The sequence below is a fragment of the Schistocerca piceifrons genome, chromosome 1 (assembly GCF_021461385.2).
Source record: "Schistocerca piceifrons isolate TAMUIC-IGC-003096 chromosome 1, iqSchPice1.1, whole genome shotgun sequence".
Taxonomy (NCBI): domain Eukaryota; kingdom Metazoa; phylum Arthropoda; class Insecta; order Orthoptera; family Acrididae; genus Schistocerca; species Schistocerca piceifrons.
The window spans coordinates 551,337,275-551,350,223 of record NC_060138.1 but is presented as its reverse complement, the minus strand read 5'-3'; the positions used below and the strand labels follow the sequence as shown (position 1 = coordinate 551,350,223).

At 40.2% G+C, this 12,949-nt stretch overlaps 1 protein-coding gene across 3 annotated transcripts in view; it reads left to right on the top strand.

Moving 5' to 3' along the window:
• LOC124800765 (pre-mRNA-splicing factor Slu7) overlaps positions 1–12,949 on the top strand; it is a 68,038-nt gene that overhangs the window by 39,641 nt on the left and 15,448 nt on the right. For all 3 annotated transcript variants that reach the window (XM_047263021.1, XM_047263023.1, XM_047263022.1), the window contains exon 6: positions 11,347–11,570. In XM_047263021.1, the coding sequence (XP_047118977.1) occupies positions 11,347–11,570 (224 nt within the window). The remainder of the gene's footprint in view (positions 1–11,346; positions 11,571–12,949) is intronic.

Sequence of the window (12,949 nt, the reverse complement as noted above, 5' to 3'; positions counted from 1 at the left end):
AGCAAATAGCTTGTCTCAAACTAGGTAACAAGCCACACAGATAGGGTGCTACCTGGTGGTAGGGTCTGTTCTGGAAATAAGGCTGTTGTACCTGAATAGGTTGAAGCACCAACACATTAAACTGCTCATAAGCACAAAAAATTACCCAAAATTTTTGTTAATGTAGAAGGCATAACAAATTAGAAAATACAGGAATACTGAAAAGAAATTTAGCATACCCAACGTAGACAAGGTCAGAGTCAAGCTTGATGTGGTTTTCAAAGTGCTCCTTCCTACCCTCATTGTGCAATAAAAACTATTCTACAGTGATGAGTGCGCTTTTTCCAACACTGCATTATATCTAATTCAGTTGCTCATGAATCTGTTTGTCTCTCATTGTATGTATAATAAATTAAGAGACAGATCCGAGTGAAGTACTTGCCTTCAAGAGGCAAAATATGTGATACTGGTGATATACAGTGACAGCACTGTCCTAGGTCTCAGAACTATTAGTTCCTTCCTCAGGGAGGAGGAAAGGTTAGGTTGGTGAAGGTTTTTTTTAATGGAGGGCAGGTCATGTGTGCCCCAGGATGAGAGGGGCCTGCCTATAGTGAGGATGAAGTGGTGGCTGACCTGCCCTTACTTTTTAACCTTCCCCAACACCCCGCCCCCCCCGCCCCCCCCCCCCTCCCCCCCTCCTCTCTCTCTCTCTCTCTCTCTCTCTCTCCTCTCTCTCTCTCTCTCTCTCTCTCTCTCTTCTCCCTAAGGAAGGAATAATAGTTCTGAATGTTAGGTTAGTGTCATCACTTTAATTTTTGTGTGTGTTTGTTGGCAATGCTAATATTTTCCCTGTTGCAGGTGAGTATGACCAGCAGTTAAGTCTCATAATTTATTAGTTTCCTTGGTTGAATGTGTGTTTGATAAAGCTTAATGTATAATAATCAGTCTGTTTGAAGTAAAAGAAGCTATGATGTAATTGAGAACTACAAAAACTGCAAGGATAGATAAATTGCTGGACTGGAAGTTAGTTTTTTTTTTTCTTTTTTTCTCTACCTACATTGCAGTGCTTGTCTGTGCTCCATTTAGGGTATATGTAATTAATTATACTGAAATGGTCATTAATAGTACTGAAGTGAGGTCTTCAGTATGCTGTGTACACTTTTGATGTACTTAAAATAATACAGCTGTACTCTGACCAAATAGTAATAGTTATTTATTGCAACATTGGACGTGCTTTTGGAAATAGGAAGTAGGCATCCCCCAAAGAATCATTAAGACACACTCACTACATAGGGTACAGGTGTAAGATCTGTGAGAAAAGAGTGGAAGCAGTGATACCAAAAAGGTAGCCATTCTTTCTGTTATGATTTGTTAAAGAGAATGGCATGTTTGAGGTCAAATCTGTCTCTCCATGTCTGTGAGAACCTAACTGATAACATTAAATAGTGGTATCCTTGATGTGGGGAAAAATCTAACTGAACACATTGGGATTATGCTGACGTAGCACTCACATTGGAGGAGAAGTGTTTATATCCGCTGTTAAGTATTCTGCACACGCCCTGTATTACCACGCCATTACTACGTGCCGCTCAGCTGCTTGTCACAATCTTTCATGCACAGTGTGCTCCTGATTATTTGTGTGCAGATTACTTGGTTTGTGGATTATTTAGAGAGAGAGAGAGAGAGAGAGAGAGATGAAGCAAGCAAGCACTTGCTTAGAGAACACGGGAACCGACAGCACTGGTTGCCAGCTGAAAGGAGCAGTGGCAGATGCTAAGCCAGACTGACAGTAGAAGACAGCTGCTCCAAGCTGCACCTGGGCCCTCACAGATGTCAACAGTCGAAGCTGCTGCTACTACGTGTCCAGTACACATTGCCCTGAATAAAGTGGAACTTCGATTTTACATTTTTCGCAGTTCTACACCATAAATTCATAGCCCCTGAAAAAAACCCGTATCAGTGGTAAAATTTCTCAGGTTGTAGGTTTCTTCCTAGTAAGGTTCATCTCTGTTTTAAATTCTTACTTGACATCTTGCTTGACTTCATCTGGTTCTCTTGCTATTGACGTCTCAGGTGATTGAACGAGTTATAAATGGCACAGAAAAGAGACTGTTCACACTGCAGGTTGTGGTGGAGTTAAGAGAATATTTTCAGCCATTGTGGATAGGGGAGATGTGAAAGAGGAAATGCTGACATAATACACAGTTGATGTTGCCAACGTAACTTGAAACATTTAGCTTCATTGCGCAATTATGATTTAACTACTGCTAGGTTGCAATGGAAAAACAGTACAGTTGATGTGCAGTGCTCCTGACCGAGCACATCATCTTTACTTGCGCCACGTATAACTCAGGCTCACCTTTTTACATGTATTTCCAATGTACTGTATTCAGCAGCAATATCAGTCTTCAACCTTTTAAATTCAGGCACTGAGTCTGAAAGGATATTCTCTGTCAGAATAAAGTAAATGTCGGTCATTTCCAGCTAGTGAGCTCTTAACTGGGTGGTGACTTGTTAAGTCGCCAACAGCCAAAGCAGCTACCACATCACACTAACACATGTAATAAGTTGATAAACCTTAGACTATGAAATGTTCCAAGTTCCTAACTTACTGAATTATAAAGTATAAAAAGGCAAAGGAACTATAAATCCAAGTTGGTTTGAGAATTTTGTTGTTCTCGTAGGCATACATTTTACCAACACTCATAACATCAAATGACATAACCAGATCTCTAAGCTGTATACAAAAGAGAAAGAAATTTCAAATTTTTATGTCGTATTGTAGGCCTATTAGGAAAAAAAAAATGGATTTTGCCACTTGCAATATTGTAGGGTATGTAATTGACAAGACTATCTCTTTTGCTAATTACATATGAGAATTCCCTCCCTAGGCCCGACAAGACGCCTCCTGAGACGCGGCAAGGTAGGAGTAGGCAAAATGCAACAGGGAATAACAATATTAATGTGCTATTAGTAAACTGCAGGAGCGTCTATAGAAAGGTCCCAGAACTGCTCTCATTAATAAACGCTCACAACGCCCATATAGGGACAGAAAGTTGGCTGAAACCAGACATAAACAGTAATGAAATCCTAAACTCAGATTGGAATGTATACCGCAGAGACAGGCTGGACAGTGAAGGGGGAGGCGTGTTTATAGCGATAAGAAGTGCAATAGTATTGAAGGAAATTGACGGAGATCCGAAAAGGTGAAATGATTTGGGTGAAGGTCACGGTTAAAGCAGGCTCAGACATGGTAATTGGATGTCTTTATAGGCCCCCTGGCTCAGCAGCTGTTGTGGCTGAGCACCTGAAGGATAATTTGGAAAATATTTCGAGTAGATTTCCCCACCATGTTATAGTTCCGGGTGGAGATTTTAATTTGCCAGATATAGACTGGGAGACTCAGACGTTCATAACGGGTGGAAGGGACAAAGAATCCAGTGAATTTTTTTTTAAGTGCTTTATCTGAAAACTACCTTGAGCAGTTAAACAGAGAACAGACTCGTGGCGATAACATATTAGACCTTCTGGTGACAAACAGACCTGAACTATTTGAAACAGTTAACGTAGAACAGGGAATCAGCGATCATAAAGTGGTTACGGCATTGATGATTTCAGCCGTAAATAGAAATATTAAAAAAGGTAGGAAGATTTTTCTGTTTAGCAAAAGTGACAAAAAGCAGATTACAGAGTACCTGACGGCTCAACACAAAAGTTTTGTCTCAAGTACATACAGTGTTGAGGATCAGTGGACAAAGTTCAAAACCATCGTACAATATGTGTTAGATGAGTATGTGCCAAGCAAGATCGTAACAGATGAAAAAGAGCCACCGTGGTACAACAACCGAGTTAGAAAACTGCTGCGGAAGCAAAGGGAACTTCACAGCAAACATAAACATAGCCAAAGCCTTGCAGACAAAGAAAAATTACGCAAAGCGAAATGTAGTGTGAGGAGGGCTATGCGAGAGGCGTTCAATGAATTCGAAAGTAAAGTTCTATGTACTGACTTGGCAGAAAATCCTAAGAAATTCTGGTCTTATGTCAAAGCGGTAGGTGGATCAAAACAAAATGTCCAGACACTCTGTGACCAAAATGGTACTGAAACAGAGGATGACAGACTAAAGGCCGAAATACTAAATGTCTTTTTCCAAAGCTGTTTCACAGAGGAAGACTGCACTGTAGTTCCTTCTCTAGATTGTCGCACAGATGACAAAATGGTAGATATCGAAATAGACGACAGAGGGATAGAGAAACAATTAAAATCGCTCAAAAGAGGAAAGGCCGCTGGACCTGATGGTATACCAGTTCTGTTTTACACAGAGTACGCGAAGGAACTTGGCCCCCCTTCTTCCAGCGGTGTACGGTAGGTCTCTAGAAGAGCGTAGCGTTCCAAAGGATTGAAAAAGGGCACAGATCATCCCCGTTTTCAAGAAGGGACGTCGAACAGATGTGCAGAACTATAGACCTATATCTCTAACGTTGATCAGTTGTAGAATTTTGGAACACGTATTATGTTCGAGTATAATGACTTTCCTGGAGACTAGAAATCTACTCTGTAGGAATCAGCATGGGTTTCGAAAAAGAGGGTCGTGTGAAACCCAGCTCGCGCTATTCGTCCACGAGACTCAGAGGGCCATAGACACGGGTTCACAGGTAGGTGCCGTGTTTCTTGTCTTCCGCAAGGCATTCGATACAGTTCCCCACAGTCATTTAATGAACAAAGTAAGAGTATATGGACTATCAGACCAATTGTGTGATTGGATTGAAGAGTTCCTAGATAACAGAACGCAGCATGTCATTCTCAATGAAGAGAAGTCTTCCGAAATAAGAGTGATTTCAGGTGTGCCACAGGGGAGTGTCATAGGACTGTTGCTGTTCACAATATACATAAATGACCTGGTGGATGACATCGGAAGTTCACTGAGGCTTTTTGCAGATGATGCTGTGGTGTATCGAGAGGTTGTAACAATAGAAAATTGTACTGAAGTGCAGGAGGATCTGCAGCGAATTGACGCATGGTGCAGGGAATGGCAATTGAATCTCAATGTAGACAAGTGTAATGTGCTGCGAATACATAGAAAGATAGATCCATTATCATTTAGATAAAAAATAGCAGGTCAGCAACTGGAAGCAGATAATTCCATAAATTATCTGGGAGTACGCATTAGGAGTGATTTAAAATGGAATGATCATATAAAGTTGATCGTCGGTAAAGCAGATGCCAGACTGAGATTAATTGGAAGAATCCTAAGGAAATGCAATCCGAAAACAAAGGAAGTAGGTTACAGAACGCTTGTTCGCCCACTGCTTGAATACTGCTCAGTGGTGTGGGATCCGTACCAGATAGGGTTGATAGAAGAGATAAGATCCAACTGAGAGCAGCGCGCTTCGTTACAGGATCATTTAGTAATCGCGAAAGCGTTACGGAGATGACAGATAAACTCCAGTGGAAGACTCTGCAGGAGAGACGCTCACTAGCTCGGTACGGGCTTTTGTTGAAGTTTCGAGAACATACCTTCACTGAAGAGTCCAGCAGTATATTGCTCCCTCCTACGTATATCTCGCGAAGAGACCATGAGGATAAAATCAGAGAGATTAGAGCCCACACAGAAGCATACCGACAATCTTTCTTTCCACGAACAATACGAGACTGGAATAGAAGGGAGAACCGATAGAGGTACTCAGGGTACCCTCCGCCACACACCGTCAGGTGGCTTGCGGAGTACGGATGTAGATGTAGATGTAACTGAGCCATTTCCCAACACACAACTGCCACAAATTATACCTTAAAGCACTTAGTTTTGAGGTTTCTTTCATTTTATGTTCACCTTGAAAAATGGCAGTAGCCTACATTGCGAAATAAAATGAAAACTGTGAAATACCGTGAAAACTGACACATTACAACAACTCAGATGTTTGTTTTCCACCTGCAGCCAATAGCAATATAGTATGGCGATGTCACATTAATGCAGTTGCTTCTAGTGTATAGTGTGATAAACAGCAAGCTTACTTGGTGGCGTGTTCCAAAGAATGACTGACTGTGATCAGTGTATAGCAAATGGACTGACCATGGCTGCCACATAGGTTTAATTTATATAGTTAAACTTTGTACGCAGTTCACTTCCATGTATTAATTTTACTTACAGCAGTTCTGTGCAGAGCCTATCGATAGACTCCTGGAATGTATCGTGCCTCTACCAACTGCAGCCAATGTAGGCTACTCCATTTGCTGTGTGCGACACCACAATCAACATGACATGTTCAGTGAACAACTGTTCATCTTTGTTGCAGTCCTCAATGGTGTTTAATGTGTTGTGTAGCAGACAGATTGTTATAAATGTAATGGATTGCGGGGACAGCGATACACTGAAATCCCGGCAGGATTAACTTTATTTTTTATTTATTGGTATGAATAATTACCACATGTGTGAAGGAAAACTTGTGTGTATGTACATGCTTTTGAGAAACCTGTTGTTTTTACACTACAGCAAGTAACTAGTTCAAAGTGCAAATGGCACACATTGGCAGTACTGTAGAATGCTCCGCTTCAACTATATGGCACCATGAACAAGGAAAAGTTTACAAGCAATACACTAGAGGTCAGTGCCTCCACATCACTAGAGTATGCTGCTCTGCCATTGGCTACAGATGGAAAAAACATCCCCATACGTTAGATTCTGATGTTTTTCACCGTATGTCACAGTTTTTGGTTTGTTCACCATGCTCATCAATTTTGCTTTTTTGTGGGTGAGCACAGAGGAAAGATCTCGTAAAGAAGTGTGTTTTGACGTGTGTGGTTGTAGCATGTATCGGAAAGTAGTTAGATTACCTCATACCTAGATACAAATTTCAATTTTTTAATAAGTTTATACTTCCTGTTACACATCTGTGATTTTTTTAAAGAATTGATTAAATTAATTACCACAAATTGCTGTATAAACATTGTATTGTAAATATAATTTCCTTCACTTATACAGATTTTATACAATGTATTGAAGAGGATTGCAATTTTTAATCCTATGTATATATGTATATATGTTTTTGCTTGTTTTCTATAGGTTTTAATGTTCTTGATTCTGCATTTTCCTCAATTTTGCGTTGTTTAAGTCTGGGCTGCTTGAAAATGTAAAATGGGAGTTTCACTGTACATGTCTAAAAATATCTCAATTATTCTTGTTTTTCGATCATTCACACATCTTCTCCCCCACATTACTCAGAATATTTGGGGAAAATACTGTATTTCTTACGGCATATACAACAAAGTCTGTAAGATATTTTATAAGAACCTGATTGCTGTCTATAGTTCTTAAAGATTTAATTGAATTCCCTTTGTGTTTGTTGAACATTACTGTAACATCATTCCAAACTCTTGCAGATTTGGTTTCTGAGTGAGATGGTCAGCTTTTAGGAAGCTGACTGTGACTGAGCGAGGTGGCGCAGTGGTTAGCACACTGGACTCGCATTCGGGAGGGCAACGGTTCAATCCCGCGTCCGGCCATCCTGATTTAGGTTTTCCGCGATTTCCCTAAATCGCTCCAGGCAAATGCCGGGATGGTTCCTTTGAAAGGGCAGGACCGACGTCCTTCCCTAATCCAATGAGACCGATGACCTAGCTGTTTGGTCTCTTCCCCCACACAACCCAACCCAAACTGACTGTGACACAGTGTAGTTAAATAAAGGAATAGCCTGAAGGGACTCTTTCTGAAACATCCAGGCATAGTTGATTTGGAGGAAAGATTTTTTTTTTTTTTTTTTGGGGGGGGGGGGGGCATTGGTGTGGGGCGGGGGAGTTGTGGAGGGAAACAGAATACCTTAGGCAGGTTCAAAGGGGTGTGAGGTGCATTAGTTCTGGAGAGAGGAAGAGGCTGTCACAAGATAGTGTGAGAGACGCATGAAACCAGTAAAGAAACAGCAATAACCTCCACAATGGTAACAAGAAAGTGTCTGTGATAAGTAGAAGTAAAAATGTACAAATATCAATTTCTAAAAAAAGTTTGAACATGTATGTACATATGTATGTGTGTTTCATTGGAAGAAAACTCAAATTCATTCTTCATTCTAATTACTCCAGATGCAGTAATTTGAATATTTGATCAATAGGAGGTTGTTTGGAGATTAGTGACTAAGGTCACTGACTGACCTCACATTAAGACAACAAAGACCAAATAATAGCCACTGAAGTAGCATAAAGTCAAAAGGCTTCAGTAACTCGAGAACTGTTAAGCTGCATCCTATACTTCGCTATGCTGGTCATATTGATGGTAACTTCGTGCACAGGGCGTTTCACGATTCATATTACAGGCTTCCAGAGATTGTAGAAGGGACTTCGTAGACATCAGTTTTGGTAAAGAACCCACGCCTGCAAATGTACATTTGAGTATAAAATAAATTTGAAGACTGACTCACTTTCAAACCTAAGAATACATGGTACGCACACACAAATTGAGAAGAGGGTGCCGTCATCAGCCCCTGTTGTAGTTGTACCAACACATACCATTTTTGTCAGACTACAACAATGGCTGTGAAAACTGGTATTTTCACAACTAGGAGGGTTGACTGTGGTGCTCCACAGATGTGCTGCAGTCTCGAATTTGAAGAGGAAGTCTTCATTAGATAGAAGAGAACCTGACAATGAGTACGGGAAACAGTGCCCAAGCTCTGGACTCCTGTAGAGCCTGTTCAGAGCCCATTGTCTCTGTGGTAAATTTCTGGACATGGTAGTTGCTGGCCACAGCTGTACACCTCAGAAACAGGTTCGAGGTGTCACCCACTACCAAAAGTACATCTGAGCCAGCATGGGACAGCTCACTGACAATGTTCCTGGAAGGTACAGACAAATGCAGATGTCTTTGAAAACTCCTCCAACATTAGGTTGGTGATGGAGCCACTTGGGGAAATAGTGGCCTGGCCATGGAGGAAAACCAGTGTCCATTCACTTTTATTTGCTGGGGGATTATGTTCAAGACATGGAGGAGGCTCTGCCGGCAGCAGTTGAGCTCACTGGTCACACCTGATCGCAAATTGTGGGTTATGTCATCACAAATTACTCCAACCATCCTCAATTCCTGTAGGTGGCTGACTGCTTTCAGGAAAACAGCTAGTCTAGCACATGGGATGTAGGCAGAGCTATTGTTTTGCAGTGTCATTCCCAGAGCAGACAATTGTGTAGTGTCCTCTGCTATCGGTTGGAGAATTATATTCTTTCTCTCCCCCCATAAGTTAGTCAAGCACAGGAAGCGGCTAGTAATGTATCTCAGTACATGTGGTATACACATGTGGGTTTTGTTTTTAGGATATAGACATACTTCCACAGGTCTGATAAGATACATTCTAAATTTGGACAGAGACGAATATTAAAAAGAGTAAAATTTGTCAAGCCAGATCAGAGGAGGAAAATGTTAGTATAGTATTAATTAACTGCATGGGAATGTTGCAGAACTAATCTTGCTTATGAACTTTTACAGTGCACACATAGTACTAGACACAGAAAGCTGACTAATGTCAAATGTGAATAGCAATAAAATTCGGATAAAAGATCGGTTGATCACCTGTGGTGGAGGCATGTTTACTGTTGGGGTGGGGAGATAATATCTAGTGAGGTTTATATATGTCCTCCAATGTGAACTAATTTGGATGATGATGATGATGATGTGGTCACCAGATGCTTTTATAGAGCCCCTGTCTCAGGATCAGTAGTGTGGACAATATTTAGCATAAATTTCTTGGTCATATTATAGTATCGTGTGGAGGTTTCAGCTTACCAGCTTAAGAAAAGGAGACTCAAGTGATAAGGGTGGATAGTAGGGACGGGGAATCGTGAAGTTATTCTAAATGTCTTATCCACAAATTACCTTGAGAAGTTGATCAAATAACAGACCAAAACTTGAAGAAAAGTAGGAAGATACTTGTGCTTAGCAAGAGCGACAAAAGACAGATTTCAGATTACCCAAGCGATCAGTGCAAAAAGCTCATTTCCAGGACCATAAGTGTAGAACCTCAGTGGACAATGTTAAAGGGTGGTGTATAATACACCTTAGACAAGTATATGCCAAGCAAAGTTGTGAGGGATGAGAAAATAGGTTTTTTTAGCCAAAAAGTGGGGAATAATATGGTTAATTGGAGTACTATGTAAATCAACCTTGTTTCAGAAAAAAAGTTGCATTATTTATTGAATACCCCCTTGTAATTGTAGACGCGTCTCTCTTGTCAGTCCATTCTAAAATTATCATTCTTTCCAGAAGAACATGTTGTGGTAAACACAGTTCGCTCTGTTCAGTCAAAAGAGCAAGAAGGCAAAATGTGTATAGGGGAGGTGAAGTTGATGACTTATTTCTTGACTTACAGAAAGCTTTCACCTCATAAACAAAATATTGGAGCAGATATGCAAACACATTGAACATACCTTACCAAATAAAACTCTGGAAATCATTGTTAATGGGGATGTGTTATCAGAAGCTAAAGTAGCATCCAACATACCTCAAGGAAGTGCAATAGGAGTGCTACTGTTCATGAGGTTTGTAAATGATCTTGCATATATCATCTTTAGCTCTGTCAGGTTTTTCATGTTTGACTCAGTTGTCTACAAGGAAGTGAAATTCTTAGGTATGAAATTTGGCAACTGACTCTCAACATAAAGAAATGTAATTTGTGTAAAATTATGAAAAACTCTGGTTTCTTATATTACGTAATTGATAGTGAGTCCCTAGAAACAGACACAATAATAAAAAATTTAAGAGTATCTATCCATGATGATATATGATACAAAAGAAACTTGAATCTAGCCATGTGGAAGTTAGATGCCAGACTGTTGTATACTTAGTGAATTGCTTAGAAAAACTCTTACTCCACCAGTTTGGAATATTGTTAGACAATCTGGACCACTTTGTATCAGTGTGTGTGTGTGTGTGTGTGTGTGTGTGTGTGTGTGTGTGTGTGTGTGTGTAACAGGAACACTCAACAAACTGCAGTGAGTGATTCTGCAAGAATTGTATTGTGCATCACTCAATGCCGCACCGATAAATGTCGGAGTGCTTGTGATGAAAAACAAGTCGAATCCTATGAATTCATCTAAATGTGGTGAAGTTAGCATGAAAGTAAAATTAGTGCTTAAATAGAAGTGATTAGACAAACTTTGCGTGCCATCTGCAAACAGAATAAAATGTGTGGATTTTGTACCCTTCTCCATACATTGTACAGTATTTTGTGAACTACAGGTGTAGATATCTGTCATTTACCTTGGTTGTTTTACTATCATAGATTTATTTAATCTGGTCACAAAACATTGTTGTTCAACAAACGGGTGCTGCTAGCAGCATATACTGTTTGTTCAAGCTTTTGTGGTTTGATCAATTGCTATTTGTTTTTCAGACAGAGGATATTGATGAAGATGACGAAGATAAATATGTCGATGAAGTAGATATGCCGGGCACTAAAGTAGATTCAAAACAACGTATAACAGTTCGTAATTTACGTATTCGAGAGGACACTGCAAAATACCTGCGCAATTTGGATCCAAATTCTGCCTATTATGATCCTAAAACTCGTTCCATGAGGGACAATCCACATGCTGGTACTGGAGTTAATGAACAAGAGTGAGTAGTCTTATATCTTTGTCCTGTTTAAGTGGAATGTAATTTATTCACAACTGTATAAAGCCACATCAAACTTCGTTGAATAAAATTAAAAACTGCATTAGGTAGAAATTTGACACCATGTAATAGAGGTATGGGTGATTACTCCTATGTCATCTCAGAAAAACTGGATCAGTATCCTGCACAATGAGTATCGTGCCATGATCAGTAAATTTAAGACAGATCAATATTATGCATCACATAAATTGAAGACACCTTGTATCAACATGGTGTTTTATGCAAAAGCTTGCACAAAGTAACTTTGCCCATGCACAGAAACACGTTTCTGTCCTGACCATTCTGAAAGTCCATCCCTTTGCTCCGAAGTGGTGGCCATCTCAATTTCCTGTCGCCTCCTGGACTGTTTGCTTTGTCTTTTAGCAGCAGCTGTCTCTGTTGTTTACGATGCATTGGTTTTCGTACTCGCTAATCTGGTCAGAGACTATTCATTTTGGACTCTTGTCGAATTATTGCGAATTATTGGTTGTATTGTTTAACCTGATAATATGATAGTATGCAGACTTGCTAGCTGCATCTTAGAAATTTTGAGATATGAGCTTGTAAGTAGACTTCCAACTGTTGAATTGAACCCCCCCCCCCCCCCCCCCCCCCACCACCACCACCACCACCACCACCACCACCACCACCACCACCACCACCACCACCACCACCACTGTGAGGTGGCTGTTGGCAACATCCACTGATACCACTGTCCCCTCCCCTACCATCCTGTCTGCGCAGATATGGGCCAGGTTATTTTGTGCGCATTGCATTGTATTTGCCTAGCTCTATGCAGAGTAAGTGATTTTAGGTGTACATTTTAACAATTGAGCCCATTTCTGATATTTATTTATGTGTTAGGAAATAGTGTTGGGAGTTATTTTCTTAGTGGGAATAAGTTGTATCGAGCTCCTCATCTGCCACCTCAAATAGAACTGTGTGTAATTATTACTAGTGGAAAACCCCACTCATTTTTATTATTTAGACAGTATACTCGGTCAACATAAGGACAGACCATTCAAAAAAAATAAAACCCGGCTTATGTCGGTTTCAACATTGATAGTTTAGTGTTCAGCCACTTCAGAGCATCTTGTACTATATTTGTAGGTTGGCTATCATGTTTTGGTTGAGGTGGTTGCCACTTTATATTGCCTTTACTGTATGCGGTTTTGAATACACTATAACAAAATGTGCACTTTCAGACTCTGTCCTGTAATGTTGTTTTGGCAGTGCTTTCAAAAAAGGCTGGCTATAGTGATTCTGAATCCAACATTGAATTTAGTGACTCAGAAAGTTTAGAAGAATATGATGATACCTCAGTAGAGACTGAAAGTGATGAC